Genomic DNA, 20,106 nt, shown 5'->3' on the forward strand with positions numbered 1-20,106 from the left:
AAGCGATCTCTAGTCTTTCCCATTGTGTTGTTTTCCTCTATTTCTTTTCACTGATCACTGAAGAAGGCTTCCTTATCTCTCCTTGCTATTCTTTGGAATTCTGCATTCAGATGCTTATATATTTCCTTTTCTCCTTTGCTTTTCACTTCTCTTCTTTTCACAGCTATTTTTAAGGCCTCCCCAGACAGCCATTTTGCTTTTTTGCATTTCTTTTCCATGGGGATCGTCTTGATCCCTATCTCCTGTACAGTGTCATGAACCTCATTCCATAGTTCATCAGGCACTCTATCAGATCTAGGCCCTTAAATCTATTTCTCACTTCCACTGTATAATCATCAGGGATTTGATTTAGGTCCTACCTGAATGGTCTAGCGGTTTTCCCTACTTTCTTCAACTTAAGTCTGAATTTGGCAATAAGGTTCATAATCTGAGCCATAGACAGCTCCTGGTCTTGTTTTTGTTGACTGTATGGAGCTTCTCCATCTTTGGCTGCAAAGAATATAATCAATCTGATTTCAGTGTTGACCATCTGGTGATGTCCATGTAGTTAGTCAAAGGCAAATTTCAAAAGTAAAATTAAGAGCCTTAAAAATGTGTATCTATCTATCTGTATCAATATAGCTATAGACAAAGACACAGATGCTTTAAATATGTGAATTTGAGGCAGGATCAAGTTTTAAGATCAGAGTGTGCCTAGAGCCTATGGAGATGAAGGAGAGAGGATGGAAAGAAGCTGTCCACTGAGGCAAAGCACAGGCATAGATAGTATCTAGTCCACAGTTAAGTGAGGAAAACAACAACAAACTCACAGCGAAGAGAAAGTACTTACAAGTGATAGGAGCTGTGACGGACTGATTCCTGTCTAGTTTCTAGGCACATGAATATGACAGTTGCTTATCTTCTGTGCCTCTGGGCTTCTTAGGTCTCTCTTAGGTGCCTCCCATCATCTAGGACCCTGCTTGTTTTCCTCTGCACAGCTTCTTTCGTCTCCATCCCTTGATTCCAGCTTCTTTCTAATGCTGTCTTTCTTACTTCTCTTTGCTCCCCTCTCTGCATTTTGATGGCTCATCCTGGCCCACACTCAGAACCAGCACCAGCTTCTAGATCTTCAGGCTGGGATTTTGACAATGGGATGGGGAAGAATCACCCATGACTCCCAGGCTTCCAGCTCTGGTGACGGGCAGGAGGCAGTGCCACCAATTGAGGAAGGGCATCCCAGAACAGAAGCTGGTTTGGGAGAAGATAATGAGATCAGTTTAGGAGAAATTGGATTTGAGCAAATTATCCAACAAACAATTGAAAGTTGGAGATGCATATTTAGAAGTCATCAACAAAAATGTAGTGGATTTGGGAATGAAAAAAACCCAGAGAGAGTGTGCGGAGTGAGAAGAGCGAGCGTATGGAGGTCCTCAGGAACCTCAGCACATATGCGGAAGGTGGAAGCAGAAGAGCTTATGGGACAGGCAGAGAGAGAACAGAGGAAACCAGGCAAGACAAGTGTCATGGAGGAAAAGAACATGACCAGTTGTCAAGAGCAGAGAGGTCTGAAAAGACCAGAACAGAAAGCATTCCTCAGACTCTAAAACTGCGGATTCTAGTGAAACCATCTTGCTAGGATGACGAAGGCAGGAGACTGGGAAGTGCTGGTGAGGAAATGAATCACTGAATGCGAATTGTTCTTCTAAGAAATGTGGGAATAAAGGGTGGAGCAGGGAAGACCTTCTCCCAAGTAAGAGAGAGTTCTTCCTGCCCTACTGGCTTTGAAATGGGACACTGATGCTTTTTCTGCTTTTGAACTCAAACTGAAACACCAACTCTTTGTGGGTCTCCGGCCTGCTTGGGCTTCCCTGGTGGCTCAGATCATAAAGAATCTACCTGCAGTGGAGAAGACCCAGGTTTACTCCCTGTGTTGGGAAGATCCCCTGGAGAAGGGAATGGCTAACCACTCCAGTAGTCTTGCCTAGAGAATTCCATGGACAGAGGAGTCTGATGAGCTACAGTCCATGGGGTGGCAAAGAGTTGGACATGACTGAGTGACTAATATGCACTTAGCCTACCAACTCACCCTGAAGATCTTGGGATTGGCCAGCCTCCATAATTTCATGAGCCAATTCCTTATAATAAATCTCTTCCTATCTATCTATCTATCTTCCTATCTACCTATGTACTACCCTTAAGCATACCATTTCATGAAGTAGCAGGCATAGAAACAGTCACCTGCTTGTTGCTATGAGCAATCATTCATCATATTTGATATGTGCCTGAATGTCTACTATGTGCCCAACACACAGACATAGTTCCTGTCTACATGGAGCTTAGAGTATAATAAGAGAGACAGATAGCATGTGAACAGTAGAATAATTACCTATGGTGAAGAGTGCAAGGAAGGAAATAAACAAGGCACCTTAAAAGAACTCAACAGAGCAAGGGTGAGTGAAGAAGCATATGAAAAGAAGCATCATCTAAATCTACCATAAGAACACTGTCTTTCATATAGATAGTGGTCTTAGGAATCAGCCTTGAAGAATGAGGAAAACTTTACCAAGCAGAGGAGGGAGGTGGACAATGCGCACAAGCCAGGAAGCAGGAGAAAGGGACCAGCACGTTAGGGAGTGTAGAATGAAGTCTAGACTCCGAAGGAAAAGTAAGAGAGAAGGCTTGAGAGGGAGCCACACCCCAGCTCCCGAGAAGTCATGTGTGTCCAGCATGGGTACTGACCTTCTCTCCTGGAGACAGTACGGAGCCACGGAGGATCTTTGTGTGGGAGAAGTAACATGACTGTATTGTCATGTTAGGTAACTCAGGCTATAGTGTGGAGGGTGCATTTGAAGGAAGGAGATTAGGGTCAAGAGGCCAGCAAGAAGACTGTTCTGATAAGATGTTCTGAGAAAGAAGCAAGGAGAACTTAAGCAAAACAGTTTAGTGAGCAAAGAACAAAGAGAGGAGAGAGTATTGATGCAATATTCATTTGTTTATGCATGCAAAAACCTTTTTATTTTTAGAATTTTATTCCAGAAATAACTATAAAAGAGAAAATAACATCATAAACGCCCACGTACCCATCACCCAGCTTCAACTATTATCAACATTTGGCTGTTCTTGTTTTATCTGTTCCATTTTTCCCTGAAGTCTTTTAAAGCAAACCACACACAACATTTCACCCTCACATATTTCCCTATGTATCTCTAACATAAAAACTTACTTGTTTTAACAAAACCACAGTTCTGTGATCAATCCCAACAAAATTAATTCCTCAATAATACCTAATACCCTGTTATGTTAACTTTCCCTTTGCTTGTTACAGGTGGTTTGTTCAGATCAAAGTCAAAATAAGGTTCACAATAGCATTGTAATTGGTTATGTCTTGGACAGAGGAGCCTGATAGGCTGCAGTCCATGGGGTCGCGAAGAGTCGGACACAACTGAGTGACTTCACTTTCACTTTTCACTTTCATGCATTGGAGAAGGCAATGGCAAGCCACTCCAGTGTTCTTGCCTGGAGAATCCCAGGGACGGGAGAGGCTGGTGGGCTGCCATCTATGGGGCCGCACAGAGTCAGACATGACTGAAGCAACTTAGCAGTAGCAGCAGTATATCCCCTTTCATCTGTAATAGTTCTTATTGGAGGTAGTTTGGAAGGCGAGTCAGCAGGACTGAGTGATATCTTACCACTGGCATACATTTTTACCTGCTGGCTTCCTTTTCCTACCTACTCTTCTCAGCCCCACCCTCTTATGGGAAAACAGGAATTAAAGTACTTTGCCCAACACTGAAGCTATTTTCAAGGAGTTTGCAAAGTAGTCATGGCAAGACCAAAGTCTGGGATCAGTGTTAAGGTTAAGGAGAAAAGACTTTTCTCAAGGTTATAGTTTCAATGGTGGCTTTCCTGCTCCTTAGTCTAGAAAATTCTCCTGCTGCTTTGTAGCTCTCATGCATAAGGAGGTCTTTCATACTGCAGTTATAAAGTAAGCCTGCAATGCTAATGCTCCATAAGTGTATATACACTTATTCTTCAGTTCAGAGTCAGAGAGGAGTATGAGGGCTCCTGCACCTACAGCCAGGAGAGAGGGGAGCAGGACCACAGCTAGAAATAGGCCCGGCTGCTCAAAGCCTAATTCCACCTGCTTCTCTGCTTTGCTGCAGCTGGATCAGTACCCCCAGCATTTAGGAGAGTGGTACTGGCAAATGAGAAGGCAAGGCATGTGGCTTGTGGCTTGTGGTCCACAAATATATGAATGATAACTATATGGTGAGCTTGTTAACATGCAGATCCCCTCTGGCCTACTCAAGGGGCATGCTTGAGTCTGAATCACCATCTCAAAAGTTAGAATTCAATCCTAAAAAAACAGAGAACTAGTGATGTCAATCGTTTTGAAACTATGAAGAATGAAGTCATTCATTCAGGACTTGAACTTGATTTCTGGCAAACAAGGTGTTCACATCAGGCCCCGGGCCTCAGAGCCAGAAAACTCCTGAACTCCCACCTTCCCCACAGTGGTGGAAAACACGCAAACAGCGCTGTGTTGCTGCACAGGCCTGGGATTACTAGAACACCAGCATGAGACAGAGACTCTGAGAGGGAACTGCTCTCTCTATTCAAGGCTGCCAGCAGCAGCTTTGAAAAGAAAGGTGCTGGAGTTGGCCAACTCGTCCATAAGAGATTGGTGCTGAACAGAGGAAGAAACACAACCTGTCTGGAAAGGACGTAAAGGGACAACAATGACAAGGAAGCCTGCGAGTGTGAGCAAAGCCCAGGTGAACAGATGGGCGCCCTCCGCACGCAGCCTTCCTTTACGCACCAGCAGTTGCTCTGTTTTCTTTCCTCCGGGAGTCTTGTTTGGTGTCACTAAACCAGCAATCAGAATCACTTTGGTGTATTTAATGTCACCATAAAACTATTTGTGATTGACTAGTTCAGCAGGGTTGAGAATAAGAACCTTTGATTTTCTCAATTAGACAAAAACTTGTTTTTAAAAGCAATCTTGCAGAAGAGGTCCTATGATCCGAAAGAAGGTAGGAAATGTTTTTCCAGCATACCAGAGATCAGATAGCACCAAAGTGCATATGTAGAACCACACACACACACACACATATGTTTTTAAAATTTTTTTTCCTATCAATTACAGTTTCCCAGACTCCTAGACAGCAGTTCTCAAGGTATGAATCTGAGATCCTGGGGAAGAATATTATCTGATATGTCACCAAGAATTCAAGAAGTAAGTGGCTTGATGATAGTAATATAATTCCATTATATCTTTCCACTGTTTTATCACACTTAATATATCAAATAGTTTAATTGTACCTCAGACCTGTTCAAGGAGAAATACATTCGATTTTTCCATCTAGCAATTTCAAAACACCTGTTCATATATCCTTAATTATCCATGCTCCTGAGTTGGAGGCAGACAAAAAGGAACCAATTGTCTAATTTCACACCTAGAAGGAAACAACACTTTGTCTGTTATAGTGGATTATCAGGGGACTGACAACTGAATTCAAGTCTTTTCACTCTTTCTGAGATGATACAATATTCTCTTATGCCCTTAAAATCCACATAAATCTATACCATTAATAGTAGTAGCATATACTTACAGACTCTAACTGTCTTACATACTTTACTCATTTCATCACAAAGAGAGTGACTTTTTGGTGTTGTTTTATAAAAGATGTGCACATTTTAATCAAATACACAAGCCAATTGCCCATATATAAACGATTTTCCACTCAACAGATGAGAGGTGCTGGGGTCACGATGATGAAGAGACAGATATATGGTCACTGCCTTATGAAATGTAAAGTCCAACAGGGAGGAGAGCTGTGAAATAAACAATTAGCTTCAAGTGTAGTGAATCTTATGAAAGAGAGGCAAAGGGGAAACATAATTTTCCCCAAACTTTTTTTCCCTCCAGTATTCTCAGCTGATTTGGGCTTTGCCAACCTTGAAAACTGGATGGTTAGAATCTGTCCTCATAAAACTAAGCTCAGCCTGGGCAGAGTGCTGTGCAGGGCAAGTTAGAAAAGGGCCCATTGTACTGATGGCCACCTGCTGTAGTGGGAGTCTCTATTTAACATTCTTCTCTTCATAAGCATTTAAAAAATGTATATCAGTATAATAGGGTTGAAGTTGATAGAGATTTTTTTAAAAAATCTCCAAAGCAAATCAACACTCTTAATTCCATGTGGGAGTTCCAGAAAGTTTCTTGCCTGACTAGATAACAAGTCTAGCATTCGTGAACCGCACTGAAGCAGATGGCCCTGTTTATATTAACTGATACTAAACCATTTGACCCTGGAACAGCCTCTTCATCTCTGAGCGCTTTGATTAAATGAGCAACATAATAATGGTAATAACCTCTTACAAGACTGTCATAAGGCTTACTGCTATTAAAGCAATTTGAGATTCCATCTTTATTATTGAAGCCTAGACTGTGATTATAGGCATGACTCACTATGTGGATTCTCCACGGCACTCAGCAGTTTCAGAGGGCAAGTGTTGGCATGTGGACAGAGAGGAGATGACAGGTAAGCATCACTTATTGCAGTAGGAGAACTATTTTCAGTCTCACCTGATTGAATGGTTTTTTAAGATCTCCATATGCCTTTGAAAACAGGTAACCATAAGTGTGTTTGGGGAATAAAAGCAGCATGGTTTTTATTTTGTGTTTTCCTTTAAAGTCAAATGGTAGTATGGAAACATATCTTGGCAACTCTGGCAGCCCTTAACTTAGTTCTCAGCATTATAGATTCACCTTCAAAAAATGAGGCCAGTGAGTGCCACCAGTACCCATACGGGGAGAGGACCACCAGCCTCTTCTTAGTTTGGTGCAGAATTTAAAGAGTTTTTCCAGGAATGGAGAGTTCATTTGTTCTATATTTGCTTCAATCTTAAAATATACACACACACAGACTGAAAGAAACCACAAACCACACATTTCAGGGAAATGGAACAGTCCACATTTGGTAAAGCTAAGCTAATAAGAAGATAATTTTCCAAATATAAGAAACTAATTTCTAAACTATTTGGCCAAAGACCAAATTTGCCCTGACTTTGCCTTTCTAAGACAGAGCTACTCCTCCATTTCATTTCCCAATTTTTTCCAGTAGCTCCATCTTGGTGGGAATAACAGAACCAAAGAACTGACTTACAAAGAAATATTCTCTACATTTCGCTAAGGATACATTCCCAGGGAATTCACACTAAACAGACTGGAAAAGAGAAGTAATATTAAAATGCTTTTGGAAGTTAACTCTTTTATTTTCTTTAAGGCTCATCCTAGTTTCCTCCTGGGGCCTGAGTGGATGGTAGTAGCTTTTATTTCATACCTGGATTAAAGATCGCCAAGAATATTTATGTTTTCTTTTAAATGTGGAAATCAAAGGCATATGCTGAGATCTCCCCAAACTTTGGAGCTTTGGCTTCACAGTGGGTTGTGACTCTGACTGCCTTAGAGTGACCTGAAGCCTTTGCCTTGCCATAGTTCATCCACCGGCCAAGTGTTCAAGACTTGCTATGGGTGACCAGACCACTCGTGCAGACTGGAGGCCCGGAGACCTTCACACAGCTGATGGGCATCCTGTCTGACCTCTTGTGTGGCTACCCAGAGGGAGGAGGATCTCGGGTGTTCTCCTTCAACTGGTACGAAGACAATAACTATAAGGCCTTTCTAGGGATCGACTCCACAAGGAAAGATCCTATCTATTCTTATGACGAAAGAACAAGTAAGTTTTCTAAGTCCTGCATATAAATTGACTTCTAATGTTGGGGTAAGCTGATAGGGTCACACTTGCAGGTGAAATTAATCCTGGGACTGACTCACCCTGGGTCTTGTTGATCAGCTTTGGGCAGAGGCTTCTCCTCGCACAGAGTCCATTTCCCCAAGTAGGAAGAGGGGCAGTGCTCAGAAAGAAATCTGGAAGTGAGTCAAGGAAAGAACAGAGACCCGCTTGGAAAGGGAACAGAGGGGACATTTCCTACTGATCTGATTGAACTAGGGTTAAGTTCTAGAGGAAGAGAAAGATAAATGAGGAGGCAGCCCAGAGTTGCAAGCAGAGCTGGGGTCAGAAGGGCTCTGGCAAATAAACATGGCTGTGGGATGTTTTTACAAACACAATGCAGTGAAAATCTGTATGAGTACTATTGAATTGTGTTCCAAATGGCAAGTTGCTTGCAAGTTATCTTTCCCACTTTTCCTTATTTTTTTTGGCTCCTGTGGGGTAAAGGAGGGTGGGGTATGGATGAAATGCAACCTAACCCACTAGTTAAAAATTAAAGAGGCAGTGAGGCACGCACCCAAAGCAGTTGGGCCCCAAGATAGCCACACACAACAAAGAAGTTAAGCGGCCAATTGAAGGGAAATTATTGAAACTAAAGCTGAGATTCCAAGTGAAGGCCTCGTTTGGCCTCTCGGTCCCTTTCATCTGAGAACGTCCTCTGTTCCTTTTAATAATCGCAAGCAGGCTTCTCAACCTTCTTCTAAAGCAAAGGAAAAAAAAAAAAAGAAACCGAGGGCAAGCCCCATCCTTTGTTTCTCTGGTGAGGCCTTTATTGAGGTGCACTGTGGCATTTTGTTACTAATGATGAGCTTGTTATTGGTGGAGTGCAGCCTATTAATTTAGGTTATTTGTCAAATCCTCCAGCATATAGTTGAATGAAACACGTGATTTGAACACACTAATGACTATGTTTAGCTGGGAGTTTCTATAAAATCTGTCCCTTCTCTCCTGACAGCGACCTTTTGTAATGCATTGATCCAGAGCCTGGAGTCAAACCCTCTAACCAAAATAGCCTGGAGGGCAACAAAGCCTTTGCTGATGGGAAAAATCCTCTTTACTCCAGATTCCCCTGCAACACGCAGGATACTGAAGAATGTAAGGTCCCAGCTGGTCTTGTCCCTTCTGCCTTCTGCCTCTGGCTGTCCAGTAGAATGAGAATGTATGTGCACGCATGTGTGTGTATGTGTGAGTGTGTGTGTGTTTTACTGTGCCCTCCTGGTGGTGAGCCTTCTGTTTGTTTTTTGCTCAGTGGACACTTGGTTCCTCCCATGGAAAGGCTTTGCACCGGTGCCCCTGCCTGGACCCTCCCTTCTCCATGGAGCCTGCAATGATATTTTCTTCCTCATTGCCTAAATTCTGTCCCTTAGAGAGGGGTTCACAGTTCTCTGAAGCCTGGCTTCCGGGAATAGACAAAGATGGGGAGGAAGGGAGGGAGAGCATTTGCTCACAGGGAGTCCAAATCTAGCTTTAATGAGATTCTGAGACAATAACATCATCAATATTAGGAATACCACTGAGAAATGAAATTCTGTCAGTCCTGGAGGCTGGGAAATAGCCGATTGTTCTGGGAAACAGCAGTTGACTGAGAAAATAAGGACAATTCCTTGAAAACCCTTTCCTAAACAGTGCAGGTTAGTAACAGGAAAGGTACAACCAAAGATTCTCTCTTACTTTTTCTCTCTCCATTCTTTTGCTGTCTCTGTCTGATTTTAGGCTAATTCAACGTTTGAAGAGCTGGAGCGTGTCAGGAAGTTGGTCAAAGTCTGGGAAGAAGTAGGGCCCCAGATCTGGTACTTCTTTGACAAGAGCACACAGATGACCATGATCAGAGTACGGATGGCATTAGAGGTCGGGAGGGAGAGGGGAAGAGAAATGCCAGGAAAGTTCCGTTTGTTTCTTCTTCCCGTAACTTTCCCTGGAATTAGATCAAAATATAACAGGCACCAGTTTCTGAAGCTGTCCTTAACTGGAATCACTGGCTTTGCATGGGACCCAGGGCTTTGCTGGTGGCTCAGACGACAAAGAATCTGCCTGCAGTGAGGGAGATTTGGGTTCTCTCCCTAGGTTGGGATGATCCCCTGGAGGAAGGCATAGCAACCCACTCCAGTATTCTTGCTTGGAGAATCCCATGGACAGAGGAGCCTGGCGGGCTACAGTCCATGGGGTCACAAAGAGTTGGAAACAACTGAGCGACTAAGTACAGCACATGTTTCTGAAAATGGGGAAATACAAGAACCATCACATGAGGGCCTCCAGTTCAAAGGGGCATCTCCTCAAGGGGCCAGTTCTGTAACTGCAAAGATAGTCAAATGTGTCTCTCTGGTCCCATTTTCCATTTTGCAAAACCAGGAGATAAGAGTCCTGCGTAGCAGAGATAATTTAAAGGAAACCAAAGAAAATCCTTAAGAAAAAGAAAGCTTCCAATATACCATGTCCCTGCCCCTCTCCCCCATTCCCACATCCCTCCTTTATTATAGAGACCTATGTTTAGGTGGAAAATGGGATATAGCTAGATATGCTTTATGATAGAAGAAAACCCACTAGATTTTTAGGGAACCTTAGAGTCTATCCTATTTGTTAAAAATTGGCAATGGCCTAAAAACAAGACCAGAGATCCCGTGGAATTCTAAATGCTGTAATTGTATTGCTTCTTCCCAAGGACACTCTGGAAAACCCAACAGTAAAAGCTTTTTGGAATAGGCAGCTTGGTGAGGAAGGCCTCACTGCTGAAGCCATCCTGAGCTTCCTCCATAAGGGGCCTCGAGAGGGCCAGGCTGACGATGGGGACAACTTCAACTGGAGGGATATATTTAACATCACCGATCGTGCCCTACGGCTGGCTAATCAATATCTGGAGGTAAGGGTAGCAAGTCACCTGAGGGCCACCCAGGACCCCTTCAGAACAGCCCTGTACATGGAGCCAGAGATTCCTTAGCAGGTCAAGTGGTCTCAGGTTTCAAATCTCATTTTCCTCTCTGAAAGATTCCCACAGTCCCCAAACGGAGATGGACCTTGTTCTCTGTCAGCTTATCCACAATTAAAACAGTTCCCTCTTCACATCTGCCTCCTAACAGCTCTCTCGCTCCTTCTTGGCTGTCCCCTTGAAGCCCACATGGTGTCGTGTCTGTCCTTAGCCACCTCTTGTCTGCATTGCCTCAGAGGCTGTCCACTGCTAGTGTCACCAAACCTCCAGTTATGAGGTCCCCCTGCTTGTTAGACACTCCCACCCCCAGGTTCTACAGGCACATCAGACTCAGCATGTCCCAAAATAAATCTGCGTTCGCCCTCCCTGTAAAATGCATCCTCCTTCAGCATTTCCTACCCTGATCGAGTCCTCTGCGTTTTTTCCAGATTCTAAAATTAGAGGTTTTAGGGTCATCCTTAAATCACCCTCCACACAACACTTCTCATTAATTGTGTAACTTTGTGCCAAACTCTGTGCTAAGTGCTTTTATGCACCTTAGTCCCTTCAATCCTCTGACAGCTTCATCACATGTTGGTTGTCATCATTCCCACTTTACAGATGTAAAAGCTGAGACTTAAAGAGTTTAGGTACGATCCCCATTAGCTATTAGGTGGAGCAGACAGGAAGGGATACTGCTGCCCAGACTCCTGCCCTGCCTCTGTCATGCCCAGTCACTGAGCTTTGTCTTCTCATCTCTTAGTATTCCTTAGCTCCTCCTCTTACCTTCTAGGCTCTCTGAACCCCAGAGGCCTTCTCATCTTTCTACCAGTCCTTCCTAAATCCTCCCTCTCTGGACTCCAGGGTCCATTCTTTGTTGGTTCAGCTTCTTCTCCATAATGACACCAGAGTTACATTCCAAACTCAATCTGCTAATATCACTCTCACACTCACAGTCTTAATGACCCACTCTCCAGGAAGACAAGTCCCTTCCAAACCTGCCCCAGCCCACCTTCCCAGCCTCTGCTCATTCACACATCTTCAGTTCTGCCCCATTGGCCCTGCCACCACCCTAAAGCACACTCTGGCTTCTCATGGTGTCATTCTTTGCAAATGTCTGTTTCTCTGACAATTTATTGGAGGCTCTTTGCCTAAATAAAGAAAATTTATTGGTTGACATAACCTGGAAGTTCAGGGGACCTAGGACACTGTGTCCTTCCCTCTTACCTTGCTTTTTGCCTTGGCCCAACTCTGATCTCAGCCAGATCCTCTCCACTGGGTAGTGAGTCAGCTGCTTGCAGCCCTCAGTGGTCATCCTTATACCAAAATCTCTGCAGAAAGAGGGAGTGGCTTCCCCACAGCATACACAGTCCTCCTGGACAGTATTGGCCTGGCCGCTCTACCTAGCACCAGCCCCTTAGGGGACTGTGTACCAGCCCGGGGTAAGGGAGGCAGCGTTAGCTTCGTCTTAGTCTCATGGACTGAGCAGCGTTACTGTAAAGTGGGGGAAGGTCTTTCCCCAAAAGAAGAAACACAAGGCAGAGAAGTCCAAAAGGCTTTCCCTTCCCCATCGATTGAGTGCCTGTTCATTCATTTTTTGAGACTTAGCTCTCAAATGTCACTTCTGCTTCAACGCAGGGTTAGTCATTCACACCTCTGTGCATCCCTGGCCCTCTCTTCGCATCTCTCTTAGATCTTGTTCCAATCAGATCCGTGACAGCTATTAACATGTCCATCTCCGGCCGATCAGCAGACTGGAGTTATCAGAGTCAGGGAACAGATCCTAGTTATGTTCAAATTCTCAGCCTCAGACTCCCAGGGAACATCTCTGTCTGGGAGCTTATTGCACCTACCAATGGGCCTCACGTCATACAGCACATTGACACAGAGAAGATGCTCAAGGAAATAGGAGAGGAAATTAAGCCAGTGGCCCCCAAGAGCAAGCCCGTCTCCCCCATACTCCGTGGTCCTAAGGAAAACTGACTAGTGAGAAAAAAGCCCACCTTCATCTGTCACCACAGCGTTCTTAAAGACTCCCTTCTGCTCTTGGAGCCACCAGAATTCCCCCAGGGTGTGTGCCACTTCCTCTCCAGAACTGTAGACATGTCAGCACAGGCTTCCTAGGTGGCCTTTCACAAGGGGCCAGGCACGGCAGCAACACAACCAAAGTTCAGGTCATTCAAAGTGATTCCCACTTGTCTGGAGGCAACAGTGACCATAGGTGCTTTCTACCAAACAGATTTCTGGACACAAACCCAGATCGATTGACTCAGAATTACCAGGGAAGAGGCCTAGTAATCTGTATTTTCACAGACCTATTAGATTGGTGGGGCCTCGGGGTCCCCTCATACAAGTACTCAGTTGCTATTTTCTTCTTGCAATGCCTCTGCCAGCTAAGCCCCCATTCCTGGCCATGCCCACCCCCATCTGCCACTGTGATTATAATGTAGGCAGGATTTTTGGATGGGTTATGGACAGAGGCATTCTATTCGTTTATTCTTGCTGAATGGAGTCCATTGGGTCTCACAGTGTTTTTTGTGAGGTCCTGTCAGAATACCTCTTTTCTTTTGTTTGACTTGATATTTACATAGTGATGTAAAGGGCTTGTTTTCTTGAAAGATCAGTTTTTCCACATATCTTGTGCTTAATATAGTACCAGATACCAAATAGATACTTAATATATATTAGATGGTTAAGAATTTAGTTTCTAGAACCAGACCACCTAGGTTCAAATCCCTGCTAATTGTGCCTCAATTTCTGCATCTGTAAAATGGATATATTGATACTTATCTAATAGGCTTGTTATGAGAATTAACTGGGTTAATTCTTGCAAAACACTTAAGACAGTGCCTGGCAATTAGTAAGCACTTAATATTAACTTTTTAGTAAAATACAAACAAACAAGCAGAAACTACTGCTTGGGAGGAGGCGAGTGGAATTAGTGAAATTAGGCCCAGCCACTGAGCCCCTCCTGCTGCTCCTCCAGGGATTACAAAGCTGTAATCTCATCTAACACAGCCACCAGCATGTCCCCAGGGACTTGCAATCCCATTAGCCCAGCCAAGTGCTCCTAAGCAAAGACTAGGATAGCCACCAGTTAGTGGCCTGCCCCAGGGGTTCCTAACAGGGGTTTTGATGGTGGCAGAAACCCAGCAGGTAATCGTGCTGAGGTTTCTGATCTTCCTGCCCTCAGGGGTGGTGGGGGGAGGAAAAGTGAGGACCAGTGACCTGAAAAGAGAAGAGGAGGGTGAAGAGTAGTGAAGAAGAATCTGATCCTTACAACTGGTCCTAGGATGTTCTGTTTTTGTCCTTGTGTTTTGGGAAGTCAGGAAGAGCCTTGGAATTGGGAAGTCTGGCAGAGCCTTGGAAACTCCCCAGTTCTTATCCTCAGGAGCAGACAGGGCATGAAAACCCCTTCACAATGGCTGCAGGACTTCTCCAGGACAGGGCAGGGCAGCAAGCGTGTTCCTGCACAAGCTGTTTAAGGCTTGACTGAGCCTCTCCCCTCTTCAGGAATATGACTTTCATTAAAGAGCTTTGAGAACTTCTGGGCCAGACTCAAAGCCTACTTCCCTGCCTATTCCAAAAAAGAAAAGAAAAAAAAAATCATTTCAGGAAAATTCAGCAAAAAATACTGTAAAACATAAATTATGTTGATCCAGGTCAGCTTCCCTGGTGGCTCAGCTGGTAAAAAATCTGCCTGCAGTGCGGGAGATCTGGGTTCAATCCCTGAGTTGAGAAGATCACCTGAAGAACGGAAAGGCTCCCCACTCCAGTATTTTGGCCTGGAAAATTCCATGGACTGTATAGTCCATGGGATTGCAAAGAGTCGAAACTGACTGAGTGACTTTCACAGGTCAGTGTGGCATTCAGAAGTGATATTGAACAATAGCAGCTCCAAGAACTAAAAGCAAATTTTTATACATTTTGTCACTATAGGAAAGGGGAGTGATTCAATAGGTTCTCTCCTCACCTCATAGAAGGGCTAAATCTTCTTTCTCTCTGCTTGGGGTAAGGCCTTAGTTACTGGACGTTCCATGGAGTAGGCTGGAGAGTGTACCATTCCTTCAGAGCCGCCTTGCTGGGTCATTGTATACCATGTTAGGTCACTGCTTGGGGAAGCTTCTCACCCACCAGTGAGGATAAACACCTTGGATCTTGCTTATAAGCTGTATCCCTCTGGGAAATCTACTTTACCTGCCAAGGTTCAATTTTGTCATTTGTAAAATATAGGTAATAACACAACAGATCTCACAGAATCGCTGTTGAGGATGAAGTGAGTGAAGCGTGCAAGGCACTTAGAATGATAGCACTCACTCAGTGCCATCAATTAGTTAAGCCTGTGTGTAAATTCTCTGCCCTTGATTCCTCACATCTTAGGTGGGGCTGGCAGTGCCCGCCTTTCCAAGTGGCTGTGAGGATGAGACTGGAGGGGGTTGGGCACCTAGCCATTTGATGCACGGCAGCTCTTGCTGTGAACCACAAGGATGTCTACCCTTGAACCACAGGCCGTGTGAGGAATGTCCCTTTTTCTCATTTCATGTAAGCATTAACCAGGGATGTGAAGCCACTCTTCATATTAACCTTGTGAATTGGTTTAGAATCAGGACTGCCAGATTATTCCAGAAGGGTACAAAAGTCTACAGCATAAAAGCATATTATTTCAAGAGCCATGAACTGGATCACAAACAGCATATGGACGATGATCTTATTTTATGTCTCATCAGTCGTTCAGAAACATAGAACTGGGTCAAGGAAGGAGAACACAGGTCGGGGATAGGGGCGGCTTGAGTCATAGGTGGAAGGAAGGAAGGTGCCTTTGAGCCTGCTGTGACCAGCCACTGTGCTGGACACCTCTATACGTCATCTCGTCCAACACTCCTGCCTGCCCAGTTACCATTTTATAGAATTAAAGACCTAGTTGCCTAATACACCACAGCAGATAAGAGATGGCTTCAGAATTCTAACCCAGAACTGTCTGGCTGTGAAAAGGAAATTTTTTCTTCTACCATAGGGGCCACATTAGTAGGGAGCTCAGTAAGTTTGGATAAATTATATGAGTTGGATGCATGCTTCAGTCGTGTCCAACTCTTTGCAACCCTATGGACCATAGCCTGCCAGGCTCCTCTGTCTGTGGGATTCTCCAGGCAAGAATACTGTAATGGGTTGCCATATCCCCCTCCAGGGGATCTTTGTGACCCAGGGATCGAACTCTAGTTCTTTACCTCTAGCACCACCTGGGAAGCCTATTTAATAAATTGGATAAGGACAGCAATTATTTTGTAAAGTTCAGGATAGCAAACACTATTCTTTTTCAGTCTTTTCTGCTTGGAAATAGCTAGGTTTAGAGGCTTCCCAGGTGGCACCAGTGGTTAAAGAACTCACCTGCCAGGGGTAGAACCTGGGTCAAACCTCTTTACCGACCGAGCTACCAAGGCCTTCGTAGTGGAGTATCTCAGAGAGCTGCTACAGTTCAAGCTAACAGAGGAGAAACAAGTTGCGCAAATCCAAAATGTCACAAATCCTCCAAGCACTGTCAGTTATCCTCCAATTGTCTCTGAAATCCCTCTTCCTCACACTCTGCATGTACAGCCTCTGTTTCCAGGGACCGGTACCAACAACTCTCCTAGCTGGTTTCTGGGCCTCTGGTCTCTCGCTGCTTCTGTTCAGCTCCCACACTGCCCAGTGAGATTTTTCTGAAACTCATCTTGCCATCACTTACTGGTTCTGTGGTTTCAGGCAATATTGTTCCCCTGCCTGCTGAAAATCAGGATGGTAAGTGAAGTTACAGCTAGGGCAGCATTTACCAATGTGGCTGGACTCGGTGTTTGTGATTGGAATATGCTTTCAACAGTCAGTGCCCGGCTCTGTTGCTTATTAAATATTTTAAGTATGATAACACTCACCTCCCAAAGTTGTTGGAATGATTAAACAAGAAAGCTTTGAGAGCTAAAGTGCCCTGCAGTCAGCCAGACTATTCTCTTTCCTTGAACCCAACTACACAGGAAGCATCACCTGGGGGCTTTGCTGGAGTGTGAGTCTTCATGCTCCAACATGACCTTTTTATTTGTTTCATTATTGTATTTATTTTAGAAACAGACATTTTTAAACAGCTGTGCATTTCCTCTCCCTTTGTTTTCCAGTCATGGTGCATTTCCTCACTTTTTACAGTTGAACATTTCAGAGGTCTGTTCATGGTGCCCAGTGTGTTAGATAAAATTTATTGCAGTGCCTTTGGCCTGTACTTCACCATCCCAACCAACACAAACAGCCCAGAGCTATTTTATCCAGTGGCTTTTTCCATGTGGGGAGAAACAAATCTTGAGTGTTAAGGTTTAGATCTGCCAGGAAATTCATTCTGGGATGTTTGCCCACATCAACTGGCATTTTTCAAAAGGAACCCCAGGTATCTACATTAACACCAGCAGGACCACTTGAGGCATTCATCAGCCACTTTGTTCTCGGCTTGAGCGTGGAAGTTAAAGATGAAAGAGACAAGGTTGTAGAGCCAGTGTCTCTAAGGTTGCAGTGCTTTTCTTATCCCTGAAGATCCCTCACACGTTCTGAACGTATTAGTCAAAAAAGGTCAGCACAGAGTACCAGTCCCCTTTGGTTATCAAGTTCAAGCCAAGAGAATGGTTCTTTCTTTCTTTGCCTCTACTGGATATAGTTTTCCACTCAAGAGATAATTTAATTTATTTATTACTTAATGTGTTTGAATTAGCATTGGAGGGGTCACAGTTGAAGAAGGAAGCCTGCTGCTACTGCAGCTTCTTCTCCCAAGGTGGTGTTTGACTTAGCTGTATAAACAAATGACTGCATTCTCCAGAGGTCCTGAACACAGCTGTCTGCCCTGGAGAGGGCCACACCTCTTCCGGCAGGGTGAACTCTGCTTCCTGCTGAGAATCAGCAAAACAACCAACAAGGAATGGTAGGAATTGTGTAGACTTCAAATGGCAATGACCCTGCCACCCAGATTTTGGCCACAGCAGTTGGAAACTGAATGAGACAAGGAAACCTCTTCTCTTGCTTTACTGCCTTTGGCTATCACAGGGTATTCTAAAAATTCTCTTTGAGATTCTCAACTCTGGGTGCAAAATTTGTCTAGACTATAGCCATGAGACCCTGGAGACACTGTCTTTTTAATTAGTGAAGATGCTCTTTGAATTTTTTCCTAGTCTGATGCTATCTTTCTGCTGAGCCTCTCTCACTAGCCAGTTCTTATCTACCTACAATATTCTTCCCAATATCCATGATCACACTGTTTCTCTCTGTTTAGAACCAAAGAGCTTTTATAAACAGACTCTGTGGCTTCAGTCTCATTGGAATCTACTATGTTTTAATTTACAAGCCAACCAGACCAGACCAGATGTGTCAAAATTTGTGACCTTGGTTAAGGGTGTAGTCATTCACCATTGCTTCCCAAACACACTCATACACCTACTCACATGAGTATACATGTTCATTAGTCAAGATCTTAACTTCAGGGACCCAGAGTAAGTACCAGTAGGGAATGAGGTCACTTGCTGTGAGGCAGGTGGCCTCCCCATGAGAATGCAAGGATACATTATGAATCATACCTCAGGGTATGACCTAGGGACCTGTGACTCATGTCCAAACCAGCTTCCACAGCTGCCCTGCCTTGACCTCTGGATTAGTTTCATAAGACCTTCCTCTGGATAGAGTTGTCTGACTTTCAACTAATGGCCAATGAACAAGCTAGTGAACACCAGTGGCTTAGGATCCATCCCACCACCACCTCTGTTGCCCAGGTGGAAGCTTTGGCTTCTGTTCAGAGCATACTTCTAACCAGATGGGGTGCTGCAGATAAGTTTGGGATGGATTGTGTTCCCAGCCATATTTTTTTTTTAAATAACTGTCTTCTTTCCTAGACAAACAGCTATTATAAATGGCTGGGCTTAAATGCCACTAGACTCTTAACTTTGAAGATATTTTGCAAAAACAGTGATTAAAATGGTATCGATCAAGTCCTCATTATTTGTGAAATAGTTTAGTATCCTACAGGCTTCCCTGGTGGTTCAGACAGTAAAGAATCTGCCTATAATGCAGGAGACCTGGGTTCGATTCCTGGGTCAGAAAGATCCCATGGAGAATGGAATGGCAACCAACTCCAGTATTCTTGCCTGGAGAATCCCATGGACAGAGTAGCCTGGTGGGCTACAGCCATGGGGTCACACAGAGTCGGGCACGACTGAACAACTAACACTCACTCACTCTTAGGATCCTACATAGTTAAAACACAGGTTCTCTCCAGAGGAAGTTTGCTTGTTTGCCTCATAAGAGAGCTTGGAGTGATCATCATAAAGTGGTTGGGAGGATTCGAGGGGTTAATACAAGCAAAGCCCTTGGACCAGTTTTGGGTACATAGTAAGCCTTCATTAAGCATCAACTGTTATTCTTACCAGAAGGCAGTGGTTGGCCCTTCCCAAACACACTCATGTGATCCTTAGAACATACCTATAATGTAGGCACATCTCCATTTTGCAAATAGAGAAAGAGAGGCCACATGGTTAGCAAACAGCAAAGTAGGGATGGCATTCAAACACTACCCTGTACCATCTTTCTAGAGATGATAATTTAACTTTGAAAATGGGTCAGATGTTTCAGGGTAAAAATGAGTGAGAACCATTTAGGTTTTGTTTTTCCAGAGAGTATCAGAGTACCAATCTAGAGAGACACAGCAGGAAACATGACTGTGAATCAGCTGCCTGATAAAACAGCCAGGACGGAGCCCAGGTCATGGGAGGACTAAAAAATATCACTGAAAAACCAGCACTTACTCTACTATAGATCTCCCTTTAAGACATGAAAGAAGAATTAAAAGAGAATGGGTTAGATTGCTCAGAAAGTCATATTATTAAAATGTATTTGTTTTTATTGTTTTTTTTTTTGCTTTAATGAGAGTTATACTCTTGTTAACATTATAACAAAAATTTACCTTTCACTAATTTCTCCCAGTTTATCATCTGATTTCAGGTGCATAGGATTATGTTCAAAACTCACAGTAGTAAGGTTATATTTCTTGCAGCATTTGGGACTTCCAAATTTAACTCAATTCAGTGTACACTTATTAAGCCCCTTTCATGAGGAAATACTGTTACAGAGACTTAGTAAACAAGACATGACCCCTGACCTCCGGAAATTTACTATCTTTAGAGCTGTGCTAACAGTACAGTAACCAGCAGTCACATGGGACTGTTTAAATTTAAATAAAGTGAAAAGGCCAGTGCCTCAGATGCATTAGCTTCATTTCAAGTGCAAAATAGCAATGTGTGCTTCCTGGCTACCATGTTGGATAGGGCAGAAGTAGAACATTTCCATTGTTGTGGAACTTTCTACTGGACGCTGCTGGTCTATCGACTAGAAGCAAGAGATCTTGTTCAGGAATTCTGTTGCTCCCACTTTGCGGCT

At 43.9% G+C, this 20,106-nt stretch overlaps 1 protein-coding gene across 1 annotated transcript in view; it reads left to right on the top strand.

Annotated features, from left to right (window-relative positions):
- The window catches only part of ABCA4 (ATP binding cassette subfamily A member 4), a 167,772-nt gene that overhangs the window by 59,444 nt on the left and 88,222 nt on the right, over positions 1–20,106 (top strand). The window contains exons 9-13 of the mRNA XM_040231916.1: positions 5,126–5,215; positions 7,478–7,718; positions 8,728–8,867; positions 9,486–9,602; positions 10,432–10,629. Coding sequence (XP_040087850.1) covers positions 5,126–5,215; positions 7,478–7,718; positions 8,728–8,867; positions 9,486–9,602; positions 10,432–10,629 — 786 coding nt within the window. The remainder of the gene's footprint in view (positions 1–5,125; positions 5,216–7,477; positions 7,719–8,727; positions 8,868–9,485; positions 9,603–10,431; positions 10,630–20,106) is intronic.

The sequence above is a fragment of the Oryx dammah genome, unplaced genomic scaffold, assembly GCF_014754425.2.
Source record: "Oryx dammah isolate SB20612 unplaced genomic scaffold, SCBI_Odam_1.1 HiC_scaffold_28, whole genome shotgun sequence".
NCBI classification, from domain to species: domain Eukaryota; kingdom Metazoa; phylum Chordata; class Mammalia; order Artiodactyla; family Bovidae; genus Oryx; species Oryx dammah.